The following is a 26,349-nucleotide window of genomic DNA, read 5'->3' as shown; positions in this document are numbered from 1 at the left end:
ACATTCTCACGTAAAATTTTATATTGTCAACAAATTCCTGTTAGGCAGGTTCACACACTTGAACATATTTATTTTATTTCTCCTCATTGAATGCCCTTAATTTATGAAATCCTCCCAATCTTCAAAGGATTTCAAACGGATTTCTCTCTCATTGTCAACAAAGATGTCAGAACGTATCGAGAGGACAACCGACAATAACCGCCTGAGAAATCAGATAAAAGAACAAAGAGAACATCTCAGATAACATGAAACGTGAGACACGGCCCTGTTGGAGTCTTTTAGAAATAAATGGTCAAGACAGGAGCGCTGAAGAGCAAGTGCTGATGCCACTTCTTAGCTACTTGTTGTTCAGAGATCTTGTCCGGCCTTTTGCTTCCAGCCATCTGTTATGGTTCTGTACCATGTTAATTGATTTCAGAAATCATACATTTAAATAAGTCAATTATTAGTTTAGATAGCACTCTTCATAGAGAATAACGTCAAATTGCAAAGTGACACGATGGAAGGTAAGATTTGTACATGAAATGAACTTAAGTGTGCATGTGAAGAAACAAACAGACTGGTAGACTCCATCAATCTATTTCCAGACCTGCTTGGTCCAGTTTGGGCAGAGTGGTGGCTCTGAGGCCAGGGATTTGCACTGGTAATCGAAAGGTTGCTGGTTCAAATCCTGTAAGCGCCAAACGTGACTCTTCTTCGTTGGGCCCTTAACCTGCAATTGCTCCGTCCCGGGTATGACGTTAATCTGCTTTTAGCCCTACAATTAGGCCATCCAACCTGCAGGGAAAAACCTGGAGTTGGTGGCAGAATTGGCACTCCAGCCACCATAAAAAAAAAAAAACCTTAGTTTCATTCCATCTGAACTAGTGTGGTGCTGAGATGTCACCCATTGTATGGCTGCTCTGGGGTCCTGAGTTGGTTTGTCATGTGGTGGGTGCGTCAATGTGCTGTATCAGCGTGCGCTTCTAACCTCTCGCTCGCTCTCTCTCTGTGCCCCCTCTCTTGGTCCAGTTAAAGGATCAATTATCCTAATGGATTAGTAGTCGGCAGCACTCGCACATTTTAAGACTTTATCCATCCATCCGTTTTATAATCAACTTGTCTGGGTCAGTGTTGTATGGTATAAGGCCAGGACCCATGGATATGGTGCCAGTCCATCACGGGGCACTCTTGAGTTGTTGGTTGACTCACAGGGTAAGGCAGCAGTGGTAACCCCGTGTCACCAGAAGCACTGAATTTTTCAAGCTCTGTCCAAGAAATGTAGTTCACGTGCTGTATAAACCTTAAAGTATCTGGACATGGTATTGGGACGACTTGACTATTAGTTAACCTAATAAGTTTGAAAGACTAAATGATCTCCTCTAGTTTAGATTTCTACAGAAATAAAAGGTTTGATAAAGATTCCCAAAGCATTTCTAAATCAGTGATATTCATTTACTGGGCCTCTTTGTGTTAAGTGTTCCTCGAGTCCTCTTATAGACAGTGTGGCCCTCTAGTGGTTAAGGTATGGGGCTGTAAAGTGCAGGGCCTCCAGTTGAGTCTCCACCGATGATTTTCCAAATCTGAAAAACACCTCAGGGTGGTGATTACTAGAGAAATATAAGTGCTCTATAATATCACATTTGCACTTTGCATTAGCTGCAAATAGCGAGTATGTTTTTGGACTGTAATGCCAGTTCAGTCTTCCCCATTGGCTCCCTCTAACATCTCTGCCAGTCATTTAACCCGCCAGTGAGGCAAATGTACAGTTGTTTCCAATATTCTACAACATTAAAGATCCTTTACTTGCTTTGAGAGTCACTGTGATCCTCTTTGGACAAAGATGCTTGATAATAAAGTACAAGGGTGCCAGTTTTGCCCCCACCACTAAGTGTCTGAACCTGATGCCATTTGTATTATCTATTAATGCTGCTGTTCTGCTTCACCTGTAGAATTGAGATTGGTGGTACATCTACAATTTGTAGTTTATGCCAGTGGGATTTAGTAGTGAAGTTTTAAATTGTAGATTGCCAGTCTTAACTATCGATTGCATGTTTGTGTCCTTGTGACCCGACATTTGCGCGATAGACATATGCGCGCCGATTAAAATGCGTCGACAAAATCGCGAAAGTTTCATTAAATATGAATTACTAGTTTAAAGCATATATAATAATGTTTATTTTAGAAGTCAATATTATGAGAAGCGGCATGCCATCAGCACGGCACGCAGATAGTCCTTAAGATCACGCCCTGCATATGTAGGAAGAATTGCAGCAAGGTCGTCCCACTCTTTTGGCCTCTCTCGTGATTTTGTCATGGCGATTTTGTCGAAAACCAGTTAGCGGGTTTGTTGGCGATCATTTGTCCATCGCGGTTTTGTCGGGGCGCACATGTCTATCGCACTTTTGTCGGTGAACCGTTTGTCCTAGAACTAGGCCTGTCATGGCTCCTTCAGTAGAACTGTGGGAACACTGGTTCCTCTGGAGTTCCAGCCACCATCAGTCAATCTTTAATTTATAGTGCACAATATCACAAGTCACTTTACAAAGCAAAAGAGTAAATGGGCATGAGGATGAACCCATTGAAAATGGGTAGAGGTGTACAGTGCTATTGTAGAAAGATTTAAACAATGGGTGTAAGGCATTTAGGGCAGTGGTGTCCTCAAAATAAATGTAGATGGTCAAGGTGACTTATTGTGACCTCCTGTCTCTCACTGTCTCTTCTAGTGGTCGACCATAATACCTGCACTTTTACCTTGCTGGAGGAGAATGGCTTCTACGAGGAGAGGCCTGACTTTTTATCCTTCCCACCTGTGGTGGTAGCTGAACAGTTCACGCTTATGGATGCGGTAAGAACCCAGAATGGGATTTTGAGATTTGGGAACATTGTGTGTATTGGTGTCATTTCTTTTCATTTGTAATGGCTTTGTTGAGACATTTTCATTCTGTTTGTGTAGACATACATGTACATCAAAGGATGCAACTTTCTTGTCTTGAGAATTGCCCACAGTGTAATGATTACAGTATGAGACCATTTGAGAGTCTCCTAATGTATGTGGCGTACATTCAGTCTTTGTTAAAGGCTTTGACCGTCCTGGGACACTGTGAAGCACTTAGAGATTTAGAATTCTAAAGGTATTATTTTGGTCATTCTATAGAACCAAGCAGAAAAAAGCTGTGTTGCATAGTGCCGCACAGACACCTGCTCTAATCAGTAGTGTCGCGCAGGTCTGTGAAACTTGATCCAAAGTAAAGAAAGTGAGAGATGTGAAGGCTCGATTACCGAGTCTTAATGTCTTACATTTCTCTGTCAGTATTTAATAACAATGACATGTAATTAAGGAACTAGTGATGATTATAAACCATTGCTTTGGCCATTTCCTGCTCCTGTTGTATCCATTACAAACTGGTGAGAAGGCCAGACCCTATCCCAACATTCCTTTAGACAAACCTGGATGTGTTCAAGCACACACACGCACACACACACACTCAGTCTAACTGTTCATATTTGATCATCCTAACACATCTTTGGAATGCTGCGCTACCCGTGGACACAAGGAGAATGCGTAAACTAAACACTCAGGAATTCTGTACCCTTCAAATGACAGCAGTAAACACTGTGCCGCCCTGCCGCCCACTATAAGAGCCATGCACCCTGAGAGCCCATGAATCATTTCAGTCCCCTTCTCATTATTAGCTCAGTGGCTCCCCCGTATGTAGGATTCTAATCAAAACTTAAACTGCAGATGTATAGAACACTCCAGGCAGTCAAGTGAATTGTGTTACTCACCGAGTGCTCATTTTTGAATGTCACTTCACAAAAAATGCACAATGCTCTCCGATCAGTATCTTTAATAATTGTAGATGGCCCAGAGCACGACGTGACTGTTGAGTTTGAGTGTATTACATGAAGGTACGTAGGACATTGGGGTGCAGAGTGCCTGACTATTCACACTCCTTCTCTCTAATCTTCATCATCATGGTAAAGACCCGGTAATTCCTCATCTCTGAGTTTCACTGTTTACATTTAAGTCACTGAATGAATGTTTAATACCAGTCGTACACTTAGTGCAAGCCCTCTCAGTTTAAGACCAGACATTTGAGCTGTACCATCTGCTAGTCGTTCTTGAGCCCAGGATCGTTGCCTACAAAATCCAAATCCCACTTCTACGTACGAGAATTGTAAGAAAGGCAAGCCATCTGGCGAGTTGCCTCTGGTATCTCCACCCACCTCGGAGGAATTGGCTTAAAAATGGAAGGTCATCTGGAGTTAGCAGTCAGAATTTAATGTGCACCACTGAGTTCGAGCCAGAGGAGTGAGGAGGTGCAAAGGGCTAATCAGGACACCAGGCCAGCTGTTCCAGGGTGTTGTGGTGGTGTTTTACTGTGGAAGTCAGTTTGATTTGGTGTTCACTGAAGACCATTCCTGGTCCCAAACATAACCCTTTCCTGTAGTTCAGTGGCCTCTCCTTATAGATTCAAGGTTCAGCTGGTAGCGAATTACAGAGGAGGAAAGGGGTGACATGAGAGTGTTTTGGCTGTTAACTTCACGTACACTAATGAGAAAGTCTCTCTTTCCAGGAGCTCTTTAAAAAGGTGGTGCCTTACCACTGCCTGGGCAGCATCTGGTCTCAAAGAGACAAAAAGGGCAAGGAACACCTGGCACCGACCATCCGTGCCACAGTCACCCAGTTCAACAGCATCACCAACTGTGTCATTGCCACCTGCTTGAGCGACAAAGCCCTGAAGCCTACTCACCGAGCCAGGATTGTGGAGCGATGGATAGAGGTGGCCAGGGTAAGACCTTCTTCCACACCTCCCCACTCTTGCTTGCCTATGCTTTTCATTCACATTTTCTTATAAGAACAGTTTGCTGTAGTTGAGAATGGGCAGCTGTTCCCCAGCTGCCTTTGTGCCCCTCCTCTCATCCCGCCTGGCGAATGTTGATAGGAGAGCCAGGGCGGTGGGTGACTCCCTCAGATAAGCCTCCTTCATTTTAAAGTGCCATGTTCACAGAGAGCCAGCTAATGTTCTCATTTTGCGCAACAGGACTGTGTTCAGTTACTACCTTCTTACCGTTTATAGTGCCTTCATTATTACAGATAATTCATATTCAGGACTTGGAAAATGTGAAGGAGCCTGTTGTCTCTGGGTCCTTGCTTGAAACTGAATGAGAAATACATCTGGATAAAATGCTGCTGCAGTTTGGGGTGTATAAAGTACGGCCGAATTGATTACGTAGTGTCCATGGCACTCATAAGCAATGCTGGAGTCTTTTCTTAATGGCTGCCCAGCCTTGCCACCACCACCTTGGCCCTGCAGAGCCCCTATGAGTGAATATTTACTGTGTCTTTCCATGTCTAGTAAAGTGCAGTGTAATAATTGCTATATAATGTGCTCAAAAACTGATTATGTCGTGCATGCCTGTAAGCGTCTCTCGGGGCACCCGGATGTAGTGCTGGATGGGTCTTCTCACTGACTGTGCCGCCATCATCCAGGTGCATTAGTGGAAGGTGTAAAGTGCCTTGTAATGATGCTCTGCGAAAGGTGGCATATAAAGCAGAGTGTTATTACATAGTGCCAGCCTGAACAAGTGTGTCGCGGCCTTGAAAGCCAAAGGTGCATGTGAGCTTCTTCTAATCCAGCCCCTATACAGCATATGCCCCTCAAACGGCACTCATCTGGGGGAGGCTTTATGAGCATTTCAGTGATGCTGTGTGAATTGGTTATATAGTGCCTACATGGCCAAGTGTCTTTATGTTGAATCACGGGTGGAGATTGATAACCTGCTCTGCCATGCAGCACTCGCATAAGTGAAATTACTGACTTTCTTGTATTCTTTGTGATATTTGCCGTATCAAATAGTGCCATGTCTTCAGACGTGTTTGAGGAAAAAACACGTAATATAGATAAATGGAAAGACTATAGGATGGACTTATTAGTCCACCATTTATGGTTACATAGAATAAATTTTAAAAACTTGCATCCTGCCTGTGCTTCCAGGAATGCCGTATCCTGAAAAACTTCTCCTCTTTGCGTGCAATCCTCTCGGCGCTGCAGTGCAATTCCATCCACAGGCTGAAGAAGACGTGGGATGAAGTATCAAGGTGAGGTTGGGCCAGGAAAGAACAATAATAATGTAATCTAAGAGATGGGGTTTATGTGTTAGGGTGGATGGTAATGAATCTTTTGCCCTAATTTTTTTTTCTCTTTGATTTGATGTGCAGAGAGAATTTCAGAATATTCCACGAGCTTTCTGAGATTTTCTCTGATGAGAACAACCACTCCTTGAGCAGAGAGCTCCTCATTAAGGTGAGTTAGGCCTCACTGCCTTGTCCACTCACACATTCAGATGTGCTAATATGACTGGCAAGTTATGTAATGCTTTTTGTTAAGGTTTAATTGCTTTTATGTTTCATTTAAGTAGGTCATGGGGGGAGAGGCAGTGGTGGGCGGTTAGCTTGTAGGCTGCTGCACATTTCTCAGAATATGCATATACTGTCCAGCACCCCAGCAGGATGTGGCTGTCAGTGTCCAGGACCAGCATACACTTTTGCTCGCTTTTGTTCTTTCCGCCCCCGTGCTCGCTTACTGTAAGCGCAGAACTCGGGCTTTCTTTAGGTTTCACAACTTCCTTGATAAAAGAAGTAAGATTATAGACAGAGACGCTTTGTGCCCGGGCACTGACTCACAGCCTCAGTGTTTGGCACTCCCTTCTGATTTGTACGTAAGCACACACTCTCCTTTATTCTGAGCCCTGCAGAGTGTGTGGAGGTGAGGGGAGACACCAGGGAATTCCTTATGATGTCACTTTCCCACTGGTTGGTTTGATAAAGACACCCCCACCCCATCCCCAAGGGCTTTCCCTGGCTAGAAGGGCGTATCTTCCCAGAGGGTGTCTTGCTATCTGTCTTAGGCAGATGCCACGGCTTGCGTCCATGACCCTAAAGAATTAAAAGATAACCTTTTGGGGGGTGGTTGTGTGCGGCCTATCATCTGGGTCAAGTTGAAATGAACAGAACTGAATGGCGGAATATTAAGTACAGAGGGCCATGAAACTCGCCCCTCGGATGCATGCATATCATGTACACCAATACTGCAGTTTCTGCCATTTCTTTGACTGTTTGTAGTGCCTTTTGAATGCATCACCACCCCACCGCAGTGCTTTGTCAGATCACTGTAGTAGTGCTCACTATGAAGGAAGATGCATTCTTTTGTTAATTGCTCTTCGTGAAGCGGAAGGAAAGTCCATGCAAACATGGAGGGAGCCTGCAGACTCCACACAGCAGATGCTGTATAAGGTGGACAGCTCTCTTACATAAATTACTTTATATCTTACAAATACTTTATATAAGGATTACATCTCGCCTGAAGAAGGGTCCTGAATTGCCTCGAAAGCTCACATATTGTAATCTTTTTAGTTAGCTAATAAAAGGTGTCATTTTGCTTCACTTCTCACTACATCCATAATGGCTAACATGGTACAACGCCCTACATAAACTACATAAATTACTTTTGAAATGCAGTGAAAGGCACTATATATAATCTAGGCCTATTGTTGACTTTGGAAATAGTAAAGGTACTTTTAAAAAGTTGATTTAATGGGAAAATACTTTGTGGCAGTGTTTATTATGAAAGGTGCTACATGAAAGAGACTGTGCTTTACCAAATTAACTATTACGGACCCTACATGAAATTGAATGCAGTTGGTTCTTACATTCAGATGATACGGTGTGTGCTATAATAAACAAAGACGTTTTTCTTGGCAAAGTGGTTTTGATAGATCCATCCATCCATTTTCCAAACCTGCTAATTCCTGAGCAGCGTCGCGTGGAGGCTGGAGCCAATCCCAGCAAGCGTAGGGCATAAGGCAGGAGCGGCACCTTGACAGCACCTAGGTCCTATATAAGAAATATGCCTTTAATGATCCCCACCATTCGAAAGGTGATTATAACCAATGTTCTCTTTAATAGTCTTCATTGTGAAAGGCACTATATAAAGCAGAGCAAGAATGTCTAGGAAAAGTGGTTTTACTTGTTTTTTTTTCTGTAAAACGCATTATGTAAAGCAAAAGCACAAAAAGCTATGGAAGGTATTGGCAAAATGTTTATTAATAATTCCCAATCTAAAAATGAAGGTGCTATATAAAGCCTGCTTTTGATAGTTCTGTACAGCAGCACCATATTGCTTGGCGCCGTGCCTTTTGGAAGACTTCTCTGTAAAATGCAGTATAAGCATTATTCTCAAATGTCTTGTTTAGCATTCTGCCTGTGACATTTAAAAGGCTGATGATGTGGCACAGTGGGTAGCTTGCCTTTTATTGCTTGACTTACAACCACAAATCCCGTGTGAAAGCTGAAAAGTTCTGCCATCTGGTGCTCCAGCTGATTGGCAAGATAGTTGTGATACTGGCATGTACATTTATGCACGTGTCAAAGACAGACTGGCAGACATAGTGACTTGCTTAACTTGTGCCTGCATCTTACAGGATACGTAACTCATGATTCTGTATGCAGGTTATTTGATTGTGTTTTAAAGAAAACACTATTTAAAAAAAAAAAAGGCTTATGAATAATTATTGCTATATACTTTGCAATTGAATAGCAGCTCAGGTCATTACAAACTTAGCATAATATAACAGACACCAGGAGGAATAAGGTTGACAATTTTGGGCTAGTGAGTATGTCAGCTATCTAAAAGTGAAGTTTCTTTTTGGTTGCCATGATGTTGGTTTACAGAGTCCCGAGTAAGTGAGTTGGCAGTGCCACGATGCCAGTTCAGGAGCTCAGAATTACTCTATGGCTGTTGAGAAGTTTAGTACAGACCTGCCTTTGAAAAGCCTCCCCTAGCGACATGCTGCACGACTGCCATCTAGTGGTCCATCAGTTCAATAACATCAAGCGGCCCGTGGAACTGTTAGACCGTTAACAAGATTCTGGAAACATTGAAAGTCATTTGTGTTTGCTGTATTACCACAATAATCTTGTTTAAAAAAGTAAAAATAAATTTAAAGAAAGGTCAAAAGTATTTTTTTTTGGTCAGTTATTGTGCTGTGCCAGGTCATGTGTGGACTGTGAGGGAGAAGTGGGCATTTTCACACTAATTGTTTCATAAAGTTTTAGGTCCCAAGCAGGGAGTCCGCATTGACCATTCTTATTGCCATGCACTCGGGTGCCATGCTTATACAAAGTGACATAACTAAACACACTCTTTTGGGCCAGGGTTTGATTTATTTTTGAAATCCTGAGTACTTTAATGCAGTTTACTTTTTTTCAGGAGGGGACATCCAAATTTGCCACCTTGGAGATCAATCCAAAAAGAGCACAGAAGCGGCAGCAGCAGCAAAGGGAGATGGTAGGCATTTGAGCTTTTTGTGATCTACCTAATTGTGTTCACATATATCAGTCACCTATCAGTTCCTCTGCCAGGCAATGTTATCTTTGGGGGTTTAGCCTCTTCAGAAGGAGAAGAGCTTGATGAGGTAGCCAACACTAGTTTAGGGTCACACAGGGAACCCCTTTTGTCACATCCTGTCATACATATGCATCAGCGCGTAACAGCTCATCGTCCAGGGCACAAGAAGTCAGTAACTCGACTCCTTGCTTATTCGTGACTGCACACTGGTTACAACCTCCTTAGGGAGATCCAGAAATGGGGAGGTGTAAATTATCAGCTTAACGTCACTCACTGGTGCAGTTTGAACTTGAATTCTCCCTTTGCAGAGAGCAACTCGGTCTTACTGCTGCCCGGTATCTTCACTGGGGTATGAACTGGGGGGCTTCTATGACCGATGAGCGTCATAGTTTACCTGAGCAGGCAGCCAATTCTGGACTGGTGTCACACTGGCATTTGAACTGTGAGCATCATTTTGACAGTTTGACCAGTGATTCTCTTAGTTTCAGAAAGACTGAAATGGCTGAGATTGCAATACTGTATTTTATTTATTTCTTTTAATTTGTTTTTTGGCTGCTCAAATTGGGATCGACTCCATTTGGCCCACACTATTTGTCAGTTGCAGTATTGTGGTGCCCTCTAGTGATGCATGTGTGCTATTTTTTCAAAAAATTGAATTTGTAGAACTCTTCCCATTGGAGTCTTATGTTTTAGGTAGTGTGCTATCATCCACGTCACTGAGAAAGGTTCTGATTAAGACAACCTGACTAGTAACTTCAGGTAACCTTTAGATAATAAAGATATCCTGAATGGTACCTTTTAGAAAGGAGTGTTTCGGCCTAAACACTGACATGAAAACACAGATTCTCGTTGGTTTCTCTGGGAAGACTGCAAGCAGCAGTCTAATGCAAGCTAATTATGCAGACACTTTGCCCTTCACTTTGAAATTTAAACCCTGGGACAGCCTGTGGTGTCTGAGGTGACCTTTACCTGTTGCACTTTTTACTAATGCCACCGCTCCATAATCCAGCTTGGAGTGACATTGCATTAGATGTATAAGTAGCTGCAGCTTCACCACTGGTCTTTTTTATTGTAGGGTGTGATGCAAGGAACCATTCCTTATTTGGGCACTTTCCTCACTGACCTAGTTATGATGGACACAGCCATGAAGGACAACCTGGAGGTGAGTTTCTTGATCCAGACCATGAAGGCCCACTGTCAGTAACCCCTGCTCATTCTAAACACCCCTTGTTTTATTTATAGGGTGGACTGATAAACTTTGAGAAGAGAAGAAAGGTGAGAGGAGTTTATTTTCTTTTTTTAGTAAGTGTGTGTGCTGGCTGTGAGACGTATTCAGGTGTAGGCTCCCCTTTTGTGACTGGGCCCCTGCTCACGGTCTTTGCTGAGTGACCAACACAGGTTCACTATTGTTCTCTGCATTTGTGCAGTAGAAGTGACCCTCTCAAGCTAGGCCGCTGCCTGTGTAACTCATCTCAAATAGCTCTGAAAAACGCTGATAAAAGTATGATGTAGTGCGACACTTTTGTCTGCATTTCTATGTACAACCTTTGAAATATATTTACTATAAAATGGGCTACATAGACAGCCTAATGGCACAGTGCTTGCTTTCTGTCTTAACAGGGATCGTATTCTTTTTTTGGCCCTTGAGCAAGGCCCTTAATGGCTGAAACTGGGCTCTGACCTCCGAAGGTCATATGAAAAGACAGTTTCCCCTCAGAGATCAATAAAGTATATCAGATCAAAACATCACAAACAGCAGTTACTCAGGGCATTTCTTTACTTCTTGTCTCCCGCCAGGAGTTTGAAGTGATTGCTCAAATCAAGCTGCTTCAGTCAGCATGCAACAACTACAACTTCACTCAGAATTCCCAGTTTGTGGACTGGTTTTTGGGGGTGGACCGCCTCAGTGAGGCAGAAAGGTAAGCGAGACGAGTCCTCGTCCTTTTTGTTTTTTTTTTTTTTGTGGCTTGCATTACCAAGCCAGTGGGCCTGCCATGTTGTAACATGGTGGCTGTTTTCTTCTCTATAGTTACAGCCAGTCATGTGAGATTGAGCCTCTGTCAGAGTCAGCCAGCAACACCCTGAAAACCAAGAAGAATACGGGAATTATAAAGCGCTGGAGCGAGTAAGTAGCTGCATGGCATTGGGGTGAATGAGTGGTGCAGTAGAGTATTAATGATGCATGTCTGCCATCAATGCAATTCAGGGTGCTGCGCTTCTCACTTTATAAGGGTCCTAAAGCTCTGAGATTTTGATGAGCTTTTATGAATTCAATTATTTTTGAAGCTGTCCTATGCCTACGCCTTTGTATGCGTTTGAATGCACTCATTCACTTTAAACTGTTATTTTAAGGGGGTCTCGGATGTGCTTTGAGGTATACAGTATCTCCAACTGAAAGGTGCTGCGTTAAGTAATGTTGGGTCAGCCTTTCAGAATTTCTCACACCTTCACCTGTCTATGTATTTCAGTTAATCAATATTAAACTGAAAAGTTATAAATGACTAAAGGAAGGGCACCGCCTGGAAGGTGCTATAAAAAGAAATTGTGTCTATGTACTTATATCTTTATCTTTCTCTGTGTTTTAATTTTTCATTCAATATTAAGCTCTAACGTATAAGTGGATCTGAGAAAATGTCTGAAATAATGTACGCTCTGCAAGTTTAAATGGAGACTACACTCTTTACTTGTATAATGAAAGGCACTATACAAGATAAAAACTGGGGAACAGTGGGGTATTCTCCTCTTATCATCGCTCCTGGGATGTTTGTGCGCCAAGAACATTTGTAACTTGCAGCCTTCATCTGGTTGCCCCTCTCCATCACGCGATGGCCATTCATGCAACTTTTGTTTCTTTCCAGTCGGCAGCCGGCCACCAGCGACCCCTCCTGTAGCAGTGCAGGCAGCTCCCACTCCAAGTCCTTTGATCAGCTACGCTATGGTCCCTACTTGGGAGGCGGAGGTGGGAGCGGAGACGGGGCAGACTCGGTCAGTGTGACCTCTGCTGGCTCCAGCAGTTCTGATGTGGAGGAGATCAACATCAGCTTCATTTCAGATTCCCCAGATTCTCATGAAAAGAAGGTAAGTGTCCTGTCGGGTTGTTTGTTTAGGTGGACTCGTGACTGCTCTCAGGTGCTTTAGGCAGCTGTCACAAGGAAACAGTTGGCTGTGCCATGCTCTTGGCTACCTGCCATACTGGGAAAACACAACCGCTCATAATTGTCTGTAACAAACGCCCCTCTTCTTGTGGCACTGCTACAGTGATATGTTTCAGCTCTGTGCCAGGTTTTGTTAGGTAGCGGTGTTAGAGCAGTAAACACTGCGTTTGAAATTAAATTTTATATGAGACACGCAAGGTGGCAGAAGTGATCTTGAAAGTTGATGATATGGGCCTCCGGTAACAAAAGGGTGCCTCGTAGAACATTGATCCCACAATGGTGTCATTCAGGTGTTGCCACGTCACCCCACAGAGGTGACATCATGTGGTGCTTTGTGAGTGCTGCTGTGTCCCCTTGAGATCTGCTCTGTACTGTAAACATATCTTGGAGTTCCTTGACAGGTGTTTTTCACTCAAACTGACCTAATTAGCCCTTGCTTTATATAAATAAGATATAACATAACTAATACTCGTCAATCCAGGAGCAGTGCCAGGGCATTGGGCACAATTAAGTTCTTGGACAGCAGCAGAAGTCATTATTTAGTTTTATATAGCACCTTTCACACAGCTAATGTGCTTACAAGAAGTTACCAGATATTAGTCAGTTTTTATTTCTTACTGAGCCTTTTGTTGAGAATATTGCCAAGTGCTCTGTAGAGATGTCGCTGAGATCAAGACCCAAGAATCATTTGCTGCTTCGCCATCTGGCTAGCAGTGCTATAGAGAAATGCCTAATCAGGCTAGTAGATCACTTCAAAACAGCACAGCTAGTGCCCACACTTGAAACCTCAAGTTTCAAGGTAGTGAACAAGCAATAGAACGGGAAACATGTCATGTTAAAAGATATGTGTGACACTTTCATTAGAAGAGAGCATTTAATTTGTGAGCAGCATGGCAGAGCAGCAGTTAGTGCAACTGCCTTACAGCTCCACAGTTCTGAGGTTGAATTCCCTCCTGTGTGGAGACTCCATGTTCTTCCCATGTCTGTATAGATTTGTTCAGTTCTCCTCCCATCTTCCCACAGAGGTTCCTGTAAATTTTCTGTGGTAAATCTAAACTGCCTTGTTCTGATTGAATGAGGAGGGTGTGTGTTAAAGTAGGCCCTGCCTGAAGTATTCCTGTCAAGCACCTGATGCTTTCAGGAACATAGTGTTCATTTTTATTTTTTAAAGCCCTCTGTGGTAGTCCCAGTTAAGAATGGAGCTGTATTCTGTTATCCTGACAAGCCACCATATAAAACAAATATAGTTGGTTGTCTTTAATTGCTCTCATCTTCTGATCTGGTTGTCCAATTTAAGGGCATGGGGAGCCTGTACCTATTCTAGCAGCATAGGACATAATGCAGGAACCAGCTATGGATGGGGTACCACTCACACTCGCAGGACTGATTTCAAGTGACCAGTTTGCATTGCACGCACACAAATGGGATGTGGGAGGAAAATCCATGCGGACACTGGAGGAACATACAAATTCCTTAGAGGCAGGAACTGGGCTAGGATGTAAACCTAGGATTCTGTAGCTTGGAGGCAGCAGGGCTAACCTCTGTGTACAAGTGTTTAGTTGTTTTTGCCTTGATAAACCCTTTTGGTAGTTCACACTTAAAGGTGCTATATAACACTAATATGTTGATTTTTCACAGGGTGGGCAAAGTCTGTTCTTAATGGCCATAGTGACTGCAGGTTTTTGTTCCAACCCAGCTTCTTAATGAAAAGTCAGTTATTGCCATCAAAGCTCTTATTGCTCAGGCAACATTTTTCTTCTTAGTTGTCTTGCTTGTTAAGATTCCCCACCCTTCATTGCTCCTGTTAGTCTTAAAAAGCTGCATTCGCTGTATTTTAATGGCTCTTTATTAGCAATAAGATGCATAGGCCAAGGAAACCAGCAGACCTCCATCTAACGTGTTTCCACTGACTCCTGTGACTATTCATTTATGAACTGTCTGGTTTATTGAAATATTTCGTTTGAATTGTGCAGTAGGAGAATGACTTGACATGGCAGGATGAAAAAACAAACACGCCCTAAAATGAAATGCAGTCTGTCATTTGCCAGGATTGGCGTCTAATAAAGAAATTGGGTTGCAATAAAAACCTGCAGCCACTACGGCCCTCCAGGATTGACTTTGCCCTCCCCTGATTTATTATATACAGTTACCTTTTTTTTTTGTTTTGTTTTTTTTTTTAGCAAGCTCAATGTGCTATGACATGGCGCTGTATAAAATCATTGCATTTCTTTATCCTTTGTCTTTAATTCTACTGTAAGAATGGCACTATATAAAAGAATAAATGTGCCACCCTGCAATGTTATTCTGCCATATAGTGGTGCTCTATAAGAAAGGTGATTGAATTTTTATTTTTTTTTTCTTTACTTTGAGTTACTCTCTAAATGCTTTTGTGACAGAACTCATTCCCAAAAGCACTGTATACATAGAGCATGTGCGATTCCAAAGCTGTGTACCTCCGCATGTATATTTTAAATGATTTGTTAATTGTGCTGTTTCTTCTCCATATTTTTTGTCAGTGGTTCTTCCATTTCAGTTCATTTCATTCAGGCATGAAACTTCATTTCCTTGCATTTCATTTGCTTTATTATACATGGTGATTGTAAAGCTCAACGCCTGCTGAGGCACAGCGTGGGCTGAAGGCACCCTGCCTGGCAATTGTATTAATTTGTATTGGCAAGGAATATATATATATATTTTTTTTCTTCTATTAAAGAAATCTAATGCTGTTGTAATTGACCTGTAACTGCCAGCTCACCATGTATTTTAATAAGCACAGCTCCAGCTGCCATGGTGGCATGGCACTTGTGATGCCAGTGATGCCTGATGTGGCCATGACTGTGCCAAGCTCACTGAGATGGACGTTATTGTCATGTTGAAGACTAGCCTGCTGACTCCCGTTTAATTCCTTTTGTAGAGCTCCACACCTACCGTAAAACATTCCCATTCAGCCCTAGGCAAGGGGTCCAACCTTCCAGAGCATTGCCTGACGGTACTTTCAGCATTTTTATCTGCATTTTCCGAAAAGTTGAATGTACAATAATTCGGAATGCTCAGATGTAGAATATATATATATATATATATATAGTTTAATAATTTACTGGCAGAAGGAGAATATATTTAAGTGTATTTTAAAGTGAAAGCCTAATGATAGAATGCTTTACTGTATGTGCACTTGTGGTGTGTGTGTGTGTGCATGAAATGAGATTCTGAAGCCTGGCCTGGCATGGTTGTCTTTATAGGTGTGATAATGTGCATCAGTTTTTATAATTTTGGGTCTGTGTATTTAAATGGTGATATCTGATGAGATACTTGGAAGTTATTGGGGAAGTGTTACACCCACCTAGAGATGCGTAAAAATAAACAAGTTTTAAGTTTATTTAGCCTCTTTCTGCAGTGAGCACCCATAAGCCCACACTTGAGGAACTTTCAGATTAAAACATTCACTCATGAGGAGGGAGGGAACGAACCTGTAGCCAAGGGGTTTACAGTCCAGACCTCTCCAATGTGGGCGCCCATAGCAGTAAAGCGTTGATGAGATGACTGTGCACCCTCAGTTATATGAAGATTAACGGCTGGAGCTGACAAATTTTAGAAGAACCTCCAAATCTCATGGCTTGGTTAACTTAATCCAGCTGTGATTAATGATCTTCACCCAGAGTGACACTGTATGTCATACAATATTGTCGTATCTTTCAGTTGTTCATTTATGTGGTGGGTGGTGTAGCCTGTAGTAGCTTGCAGCTGCAGAATATGAAACGGATACGTTTTCCCACCGCTGGTTCACAATGTGACCTCACAAAAGTCGTTTTTCAGACTACATCCCTACTTAAAAAATGTAAATTGGACTGGAATAGTATTTACCTGGAAAGGCACTATATAAAATTCAAAATGAACCCCAAATCGATAACCATATCAGCTAGCATTTATGATGAAAGACTAAGTGTTTTCAAATCAGAAGTAAATCCCACTTCCCCTTACCCGTTCACCTTCTCCTCTTCAGTTATTTAACTGACCGAATGTATACGTGAAGCACAGATACGTGACAGTAAGGTCAATGCGTTCCTGCTATGTTATATCTTATTTCATTCAGGAAGGTGGCAGGCTAACTTGCCATTTACCACCTTCTGGGTGGAGAGAGGGTATTTCTCTGCATAAGGGATGTGGACGCAGATCTGCCACAACTCATGAAAGACCAAAAGATAGAAATGCATGTGAAATATTACCCGGATTACATCTCATCCCAGTCAGATGGAAGAATGGTGCTGCTTGAAAATGAAACTGTACTTAAGTGTAGCAAAGAGCTGGCATTAGTGGCACAGACTCACACCAGCAAAGCTGTTTCAATAGAAAAATGGCACATCCACTGTTAAAGAGGTCAGGTTAGGGGCTAGGAAGGAAGGGGTCAGGATTTTGGGAGGGTATATCTGATGGCATGTACTTTCCTTTTAGTCAGCTGCTGTTCTTGATGCATGCCAGCAGTAGAGAATGGCACTGATGAGTTTCTGTCTTGTCTCCTTCTCTTTGTACAGTTCTGGGAGTCCACGTCCCTATCATCTCTGGACACCTCTGGTATTGGTTCCACCTCTGGCTCAGGTTCCAGTAGCGCCTCCTCCTCCTCTGTGTCCTCCACTCCTGTCACAGCATCCCGGTCACATAAGCGCTCTGTCTCGGGCATCTCCAGCTACTCCTCACTTTCACTGCCTCTTTACAACCAGCAGGTGGACGACTGCTGCATCATCCGCGTCAGTCTGGACGTCGACAATGGCAATATGTACAAAAGCATCCTGGTGAGTGAGCTGGTCCTGCTTTGACTTTAGAATGTAACCACTTCAGTATCACCGTGATGTAAGTGTCATGTCTCGCTGTCGGTCTGAATCCCTTTCCCTTCCTCAAGTAAGTGGATGTCCTTCTGGACCACACAGGTAAAGCTCATCAGTCTTTTGTGTGAAGCTCCTCATCCCAAATAAGCTCACATAAAAAGCCACCAGTCTGGCTGGGCTTCAGTCTGTCAGTAGCACAATAAATGTATTGGACACTTTGAGTTTTCATGGTGGAGTTGATGAATGCTTACAATACAAATAAAATAAAATCCGCAATATTTTTGATTCATAATAAATTTGCCTGAGACATTATAAAAAAACAAACTAGAGCAAACGGAACTTCATCCTGCAGAAAGTAACGGCACGGGTTAGCACTCTTCCCTGACAAGAACAAAGCCAAGCAAAAGCCAGATCTATTGAGTATGTGTAAGGTGGCGGCTGTAAGCACACACCGAAGAGCCAAAAAACACAGCACTGAATATACTATTTAGTGCACTGAAAGATCATAAAGTAGAACAAATTAATAAAAAATAAAATTCAAGACTGAAGCCTCTGCAGGCAGATAAGAAAAGCTACTAAAATGAGACCATTAATGCACTGTTGGCATAATATTCAAAAGACTTCACTGTAGATAAATCAGAACTACACCAAGAATAATGTGTGACAATGTTAAAGGCTACGTCACGCTGTGAGACCTTTCCTGCAATTTTCAGCCATAATTTTTATCAGGGTTTTGCAGTCCATGCACAAAAGCTTTGGCTCTGATTCTGACCCCTCAATTTATGGTACCACGAAATCTGACGACTCCTGTTTATAATTAGACAAGTGTACGAGTCTGCGTTGATTGAAAACATTTCACCACTGCCACTGTGAATCATCAGGATTCTTTTTAGCACTCTGACCTGTTAAAGTTGATGCTTAAAGGCTGTAGTGATGTTGCTGTGGCTTTGTTGTATTTACTAGCTGTCTCCAGCAGGTCTGCCCGCGTAGTAGTGAAACGGCACAAACTTTAAAAATCAATTTAAAAAATAAAAAAAGTAATAATTTGTATTGAGAAGAATTTATATTAACAGGGCCTCTTGGTATACAATATTTTTGATTTTGCTATCGGGGTGAGAATGTAGCTGTGATCTCTTTGCCAGAAATGTACAAAGTTGGCCAAGCAGAAGGTAGGTACGCTCCGTCAAACATTGGCACCGTATCTGATCATGCTCAGCTCCGACAGGAGAGCGTCCCCTATGTGGGAAGAAGAGCACGTGACTGTAATATCTCTGCCAAAGAGCAGGTACCCTCTAAAACACAAGTAGCTGTGATCTCTCTCTCAAAAATGTCAAATGTTACTCCTTAACAATCTGCAGATGATAATGTCTGTTGAAGAAACGGGTATTGCTAACTAAGTGGAGGTGAGGGGAGCTCCAACGTGTGGTGAGATGTAGACCGACTCGAACAGAGGCTGGCGTGTGAGTGAGGAGGGCTGTGCCCCGGCTCCCCACTCCTGACGTCACGCCTCCCCCTCCCCTCAGTCCGCAGCCTGTTTCTCAGATTCATGCGAATAAATCGGTGCCACAACCGAACTACAATGATTGCAATAAAAGAAGCCGCAAAGTAAACTGGAATGTTCAAGCAAATTATAGAAAAAAAAACCCCAATCTAAATCCGTTAAGTAGTTCTCTCATGCGCACAGACATACAGACAGACGTTGGATTTTATATATACAGAGATTAAATAATATTTTAAAAAAGAGACTATATTTTATCAAAAGGATAGAATAAAAAGAAATTTAATTGAATTAGTGTAAGTGAACTTTTAATATATTGAATTAAAATTTACATTTAGTCAGAGTCGGTACATTTTTTTACTGACTCTGACTCCAACTCCTGTAAGGAAATGACTGCTTCTGTCACTGACTCTGACTCCACAGCCCTGGCCTTCATTTATGTAATCCTAGTAAGTCGAAGCCAATTAGCAGCGCACTTCCATGAAGCCATTTGTTTAATGTGACATATCCAGCTAGTCTGTGGCTCAGACTAGTTGTAAGGGTGGGTGGGCTCTGTGTGTATGAGAGCTGACAACCGCTGAATGCTCATTTGGAAGTACAATATATTTAGTGCAGGCACAAACAATAAGGAAGGTGGGTGTTTTGGAACTTAGAAACTAAAGAGAAGCCCGTCTGTCTGATGTTTCATGTTTTTCTGCCACGGTAGAATGGAATAAAGAAAGAAAGGGGCCAAGATTATGGCTGATAATCCTTTGTTTGGCGCGGTGTCCATCAGGCAGCGCCCTATTGGTTGTCAGAAAAAAGGGGTGAACACAACTATGTTAGAAAGTCGGCACTCGGATGTTCAGGGTGACACAGGCAGTGATTTCCAGTTGTTTCAATTGAAGTGGTCTGGCAAACAAGATAAGCAACTGTGCCCAGCAAATCTGACACTCCCCATGACTAAAGGTTGTGTAATGTGGACTTTCCAAAAATTCCATTTATTTGACTAAATGTATACTGTACTGTATTTTATTCAAGTTGTCTTCATAGCTGGAGGACACCAAATGTGTCATTTGTAGCCAAAGTCTGCATATAATGCGTTAAAACCCCTCATTTTTCAGGTGCATCTACCTGCGTAGACTTATCCTCACTCCTTTTCTTTTTGACCCCTCCACACAGGTGACAAGCCAGGATAAAACACCAGTTGTAATACGGAAAGCTATGGTGAAACACAATCTGGACAGGGAGAGGCCAGAGGACTACGAGCTGGTGCAGGTCATCTCTGAGGAGAAAGGTCAGTCTGTGTTGTTATTATAGTGGGTTGAATACAAGGATGAGTTTTAATACGGTGCCATTCATGTTTTAAGAGGATGTCTTTCTAAAGTTTCAGAATGATGCATAAAGATGAGGTTATTACTGTCTTCCAGTTGGAACTTGGAGAAGGATTGCTGGCTGACAACTTGTTAGATTTCTCTTGGCTGTGAATAATCTGCGTCCATCCGTTATCTAAATAACTAAATCCAGTTCAGGGATGTGTAAGCTGGGGCCAATTGACTAATACATCACACACATCTGCTTACTAATCATGCCTAATGCAGTGTGTGTGTGTGTGTGTGTGTAACCTGAGCTGTGATTGGTCAGTATAAAGGTGTGTTGCTATGCAAAATTAAGAATTCCCTTCTATTAAAAACAGTACAGAAAGTGCTTACTATGAAGCTCTGCTGGCATATCAGTGTGCTTCTTTATCCTTTAAATGATCAGAATACGTGGATTCCTATTAATCTGTCATTAGTTTCTGGGGAAAATATTTTGGTAAATTGTTTTAGAGGGCACCTTTCCTTATAAGCAAATATTATTCTGATGTTTCCCTTCCAATGAACTCTTCTTGATGTTGTAGTCAGTAGAAATAATGCTCTTCTGACTTCATTTCAATATTTACTCCATTTTCTGTTTAAACAAGTTTAAAACTCTTACTTTGGAACGTTTGTAAATTGTGTTTCCTATGAATGGAGCTAAATCAAAGATTGATTTTTTTTTTTCTTTATATGGACTGTTTTCTACAATATGTCGTCACATTTCGAACTGCAGTGTGAATGCACTTGAGAAGGACTTTGAGGACAGCATCGTGAAAGGTCCTACGTAGAATAAAGGATGGCAGATGTTACTATTGGACAGATATGAGTGAATAAAAGACGTTTTTAAATGCCACCTCAATGCATTTATGACTTTTACACTCCACAAATAAATTGTTTTGTATTAAGAAGGCACTTTCCCATATAAAATGTTTGCCTAAACGCATTATGCACTATTTAAGATGCAATTCCAATTATTGTTGTACGAGGGACATTCAAAACGTTTCTGCACTTTTTTTTTTTAACTCTATTTATTAAGAATTTCAAAAACAAATTACATCATTTTTCTACATCGTCACTCTTCGTTTGTGATGCGATTCTCTCAGCGTCGTGCCCAATTACTCCTCCACCCGCTTTCACTGTTTCCACCGAACAAATAAAAATACAGAAACTTTTTGAACGTCCCTTGTATTTTTTGTATTGCTCATACCTATTGTTTAATATTGATTAGCTTAGTTAGCCAGTTTTGCAAAGTTCTTAGAAAGCAGTGCCCACTAGGAAAGGTGCCAAAAAGAACAACTCCCAGTACATTTACTGTTTGTGATGCGTTGGATTAGTTAGGTGGCTGTTAAAAGCTCTTTTAAATAGTGCTTAGTTTGAAAGGCACTGCTAAAATAAAGAAACCGATTGTGCATATAACAAAGAGATGGACGGACACTTGTCCTGCTGAATTTCTGTATGCCACTCGTGTTCTCTCCTTATCATGCAGTTGTTTAATGAGTCTTCTCTTGGAAGCAGTGCGGGCATTAAAAGACACTTTAGAAAATAGAAAGTGCAAATTGGACTAATGCTGCTCATGTTTGTTCTTTACAATACTTTACATTAGCTTATTGACTTTGAGGGCCTCTTAAAAGTAGAAGGTGCTACACAAAAGACAGATTGGTTATTACAGGTAGATCAGTTGGTGTGAGTGGTGCCTTGCGCTAAATGCTCCTGGAATGGCCTCCGAGATCACAAAACTCTGACAAACTGGGCCCAAATAATGGGTGGAATGTCGTTTTGTTATTTCCTGTGATGCTTTTTTTTTTTTTTCTTTTTCATTCCTTATTAGGCTTTGACCTTATTTACTTTTGAAAGCCAGTGCACACAGAGCGTTCTTTAAAGGCGCTATACAAAATGAGGATCCTTGTTTTGTTAGGTCTCATGTCCATGAATGGTATACAGAGTAGGACTAATTCTATGGGCATCTTGTTAGATTTTTCCAGTGCTGCTCATATTCACTACTTGTTGCACATTAGTTTGGCAAGTTGCCTTTTTTTCCCCCAAATATTGGTTTCTTGTAGAACAATCCTGGAAGTGCTCCTTTATTTTACAGTTTCCTGTTGCCATTTATTTATTTATGTATTAATTTTGGGTCTTTTTGCTGCTGTTTGCTTACAGAACTGAAGATTCCAGACAATGCCAACGTCTTCTATGCCATGAACTCGTCTGCCAACTATGACTTTGTTCTGAAGAAGCGGGGCTTTTCCAAGGGGAGCCGGGCAAAGCACGTGGCAAGCTCCACCCTCCCCCGCATGAAGCAGAAGGGCCTCAAGATTGCCAAGGGCATCTTTTAGACTTTCTGCTGGTGCAGGTGGGTGGGGGGTGCAGGGTGCAGAAGGCCCAGCCTCATGGCTCAAAGAAATGAGCAAAACCTGAAGCACAGTGTGCTGTGAGCGTTGCCAAGGGCATAAGATGTGGACTCTAGGAACTGTGCAGTAGGATGGAGTGGTGCTTCGGATCAGCTCTGCCCAGAGCTATGGAAGGTACAGCCACTGTGTGCCCATGAGGTGAAACACACAAATCAGAAACACTTTCTGCGGGCAAGGAACGGTTTGCCGACTTTCCAGTTGGGGATTTCACAGAAAGACCGCAGGTTCCAGTTTGTCGAGGATCAGTCACGGATTATCAAAGGCATGTGGTTACCAAGTGGCATTTTCAAGGGATGGACACTGGGTGGTCGGTTCTCTCCTCTCACTTTTCTGCTGCCACCCTGTTGAGCACTCGGCGTAACACTAATTTGAACTGAGATTAAGAAAAGCACCTTTTCTGCAGTTTGAGCTGCAGCTTTGAGCAACTGACTTGGCAGACCCGACAAACACTTGATTTCACGTTGTGAGGTGTTTGCTTCTGTCCACTACAGAACTGGAAGGGGAGCTGCAGTGGGATTTTCACTTCACCCTGCCCCCCTGTTAAGGATAATGACACTGATGACACTGATGACATCTGTCTGCCCTGACTACAAAGGACACAGTGAGGTGGGTAGTGCTGGCACGAGGACTTGAATCACTTTACACAGTATTAGGCGGGACCCTGCTTTGGATAAGCCAGTGGTTTCCCTCCATGAGGTGGAACTTGGTGGACATTGGCATGTGTGTGCGTGTGTCTGTGTGGGTGTTGAGGGTTGGGGTTGCTAACTTCTGAGTGCAGAGTGCCTTTTGAGGCACGTGCGGTGCCTACATGTGACCTTTTCTAACTTTGTATTGCAGTCACTCTGGGTTTCTAAGGTATGTGCCAAAGACTGAGGGGTAGGGCTTAGGAGCGGGGCATGATGGGGGCAGTCTCTTACATCGCAGTGAATGCCTTTACTGACCAATACACTGTCTCCTCATCCAAGAGTCGTTACTACTTCTCATTTTCCTTTTCCTTTAATATAAACAGTCACCTTGACACAATTTGAGCCGGGGTGTGATGGACAGTAGAAGGGTCCACTCATGTTATAATTGGGGTCAGTAGCACTTAACTTGGCAGTCTTCCTGCCAGGGATTATATTTTTACATGTCCACCCTCTTAATGGATGACCCACCCTACCAAGCTGGTCGGTGCGCCCCACTTAACAAGAAACTAGCAGCACGGCTTTGTTTTAATTGTTGTGCCACAAAACATTGCAAACGCTGTTAGAGTCTGTTATATGCTGGCCGGCATTCCTGTGAGTGTGAGGGGTCAGGTGGGGTGAGGAGATGGAGGTGGGCTGAAATAAAATGACACTGTGTGAGTGGCGATTTTCCTGGATATTCTCGTTTTGTATTTTACTCCATTTATCCTTGTTGTTTACTAAAGACTCGTGTTTCTCCTTCTTGACGCTGAATCTCTCCGCATTTCCACTAGGTGGCCTTATGAGCTCAGCAGGGTGACGGGAATTGGGGCCACAGAATCGCCAAGCCATCCCCTCACATTGTCACTCCCTCCTGACCCCATGAGCCTCCGTTGAAAACAATCGCCAAAGAAAAGGGGGGCGAGCCTTAGGATGAGGTGGGGGTGGTCTTCTACAGAAATGCCCCAAAGTGTCAGATGTTTGCAGTCGAAATTTTGACTCCTCAGTCTCATGCCACATGTGGCTCTTTTTACTTGAAAAACGTCTACTTCTTTTGTTTTTTTTTTCTAAAGAAATAGAGTTGTGGGTAACATTATCCACAGTACCCTCTTCCTGGTGTTCATTATTTATTGATTTGTATATAGTGTATGTGTAGCATTGTACATTTTTTTCCTATGTAATTATAAATTAATATATATATATATATATATAATGTTTATAACACAATCATTGTTTATTACATTACATTTTGGTTGAAATGCCTCTGTTTTCCTTGTCAAACTTGTAAAGTCATTTTTTGTATTTTAGAGCCATTGTGTGTCTCTAACAATAAGGCACTGTGTATATTATATTGGCCAAAAACCCAAAATGTACAATAAAGAAAACAGTGTGCTGTATGTGAGCATTGGCGCCCCCTATGCGTTGCTTCTTACCAATACTGCCTTAATGCTGGGCTCATTCCAAAGGACAGGATTGTGTCTCCTCTATCGGTAAGGGGTGGGCAAAGAACGACGTGTTTTAATTTGACAAAATCAAGTTAAGAACCAGTGTGCCAGCATTGAAGACTAGGGGTCTTGTTCAAAATGTGGACACCGTCTGCTTCTTGTTGTTTGTTTTAGACTGGCCTATCCCAGCTACAAACCCTGAATTTAAGGTTCGTGGGGGTAAGGCCAGGTACACCTGGGTCCCTAATCTTAAAAATTTAGAGTAGGTGCCTAATCTTAAAAACAAGTGCAGTCCGCTTTTTGAACAAGACCCAAGGCTAGGTGGGCCGGCACCAACCTACTCCAGGATTACAGACCTTTGCGTCTAACGCCTTCCTGCCACATCCCCTGGTGCTTTTCAGGTACAAAGGCTTTCAGGCCTAGATTTCCTGTACGTCACTGATTTCCCATTGTGCAGTTTGACATCCCCAGCAAGTCATTTCAACTAGTCCAGGGGTCCTCAATCACAGTCCTGGAGGGCCGCAGGTTTTTGTTCTAACCCGGTTGCTTAATTAGAAAGCAATTCTTGCCAATAATTTAATTTCATGGCTTGTTACTGCTTTAACTCTGCCATGTCAAGTCATTCTCCTATCCTAGATTTTCTTCCCCTTTCTAAGGATATCAAGAAAATGATTTGAAGGCTAAAATGGATGAGCAATTCAGTCCTTCACTTTCCTTCCAAGTATTTAATTAAACCCAATAGTGCATGATAAATACACACAGGTGTAAAATGGTAACAAGCTAAATGGAGAAATGCTGGTCTCTTTTGTCATTTGCATGTTGTTGCTAATTAGAAGCAATTAAAAACCAAGAATGCAGCTGTTTAAAAACAAAATATGCAATAAGGGTTCAAAATCTTAATGAGCGAGACAAATGAAGTGAAGCAGAAGTGTTACTTGAGCAATAAGTGCTTCTTAATAAGTAACTGGGTTGGAGCAAAAACCTGCAGCCACTGCGGCCCTCCAGGACTGTGATTGAGGACCCCTGAACTAGTCCATGACTCACTCCTGAAATTTATGTTTAGTCTTAAGGATGGGCTCAGTGTGTGTGACAGCTGACAACCAATGAATGCACATTCACAATTACAACACAAAGAATGGAGCAATGAGGAGTAAGGAACACAAATATTTTGGATCTCACCCACAGAAGAGAAGCTCCGTCTGTCTGATGTCTCATGTTTTACATACCACGAAGAATGGAGAAAAGACAAAAAAAGACAGATATTGTGGCTGAACTCGCTGTTTCTGTTAACCCTTCATACAGCACTGACTCTGTCAGGCACGGTTACTGCACTGGAAGGTTGACATGTGGGCGCTAAATGTGACATGCCCAGCAATTCACAATCAATGTAAACTGACAAGGTCTGGCGACAGGATCAGCAACTGCAATCATCAAGTCTGACACACACCACAAGCACACATCTCATCATGTGACGTTGGCTCCAGAAAGATGCTGGTGATGTGACTTACTTCGGGGTCACACAAGAGAGTTACTGAGCCTGCAGTATTGTGGTTATATAAAAGTGCCTTTCCTTAGTTAACACCCATGCTAAAGCAATTCATGTTTCCGTATTTTTTATGACGTGTTAAATGA

The 26,349-nt window shown here is 42.4% G+C and overlaps 1 protein-coding gene across 5 annotated transcripts in view; it reads left to right on the top strand.

Moving 5' to 3' along the window:
• The window catches only part of LOC120536021 (ral guanine nucleotide dissociation stimulator-like), a 177,691-nt gene extending 153,014 nt beyond the window's left edge, over positions 1-24,677 (top strand). For 4 of the 5 annotated variants that reach the window (XM_039764311.1, XM_039764309.1, XM_039764306.1 and 1 more), the window contains 14 exons: positions 2,706-2,827; positions 4,560-4,775; positions 5,982-6,085; positions 6,206-6,290; positions 9,255-9,332; positions 10,468-10,554; positions 10,635-10,667; positions 11,190-11,311; positions 11,422-11,517; positions 12,251-12,470; positions 15,462-15,536; positions 17,077-17,334; positions 20,027-20,141; positions 22,360-24,677. In XM_039764311.1, coding sequence (XP_039620245.1) covers positions 2,706-2,827; positions 4,560-4,775; positions 5,982-6,085; positions 6,206-6,290; positions 9,255-9,332; positions 10,468-10,554; positions 10,635-10,667; positions 11,190-11,311; positions 11,422-11,517; positions 12,251-12,470; positions 15,462-15,536; positions 17,077-17,334; positions 20,027-20,141; positions 22,360-22,535 — 1,787 coding nt within the window. In that variant the 3' untranslated portion in view covers positions 22,536-24,677. The remainder of the gene's footprint in view (positions 1-2,705; positions 2,828-4,559; positions 4,776-5,981; positions 6,086-6,205; positions 6,291-9,254; positions 9,333-10,467; positions 10,555-10,634; positions 10,668-11,189; positions 11,312-11,421; positions 11,518-12,250; positions 12,471-15,461; positions 15,537-17,076; positions 17,335-20,026; positions 20,142-22,359) is intronic. The other variant, XM_039764308.1, reaches the window with a different exon arrangement.
• The last annotated feature ends 1,672 nt before the right edge of the window (positions 24,678-26,349 follow it).

This window comes from Polypterus senegalus, chromosome 9 (genome assembly GCF_016835505.1).
Source record: "Polypterus senegalus isolate Bchr_013 chromosome 9, ASM1683550v1, whole genome shotgun sequence".
NCBI classification, from domain to species: Eukaryota; Metazoa; Chordata; class Cladistia; order Polypteriformes; family Polypteridae; genus Polypterus; species Polypterus senegalus.
The sequence above is the reverse complement of the archived record's forward strand: the minus strand, read 5'-3'. Positions and strand labels throughout refer to the sequence as shown.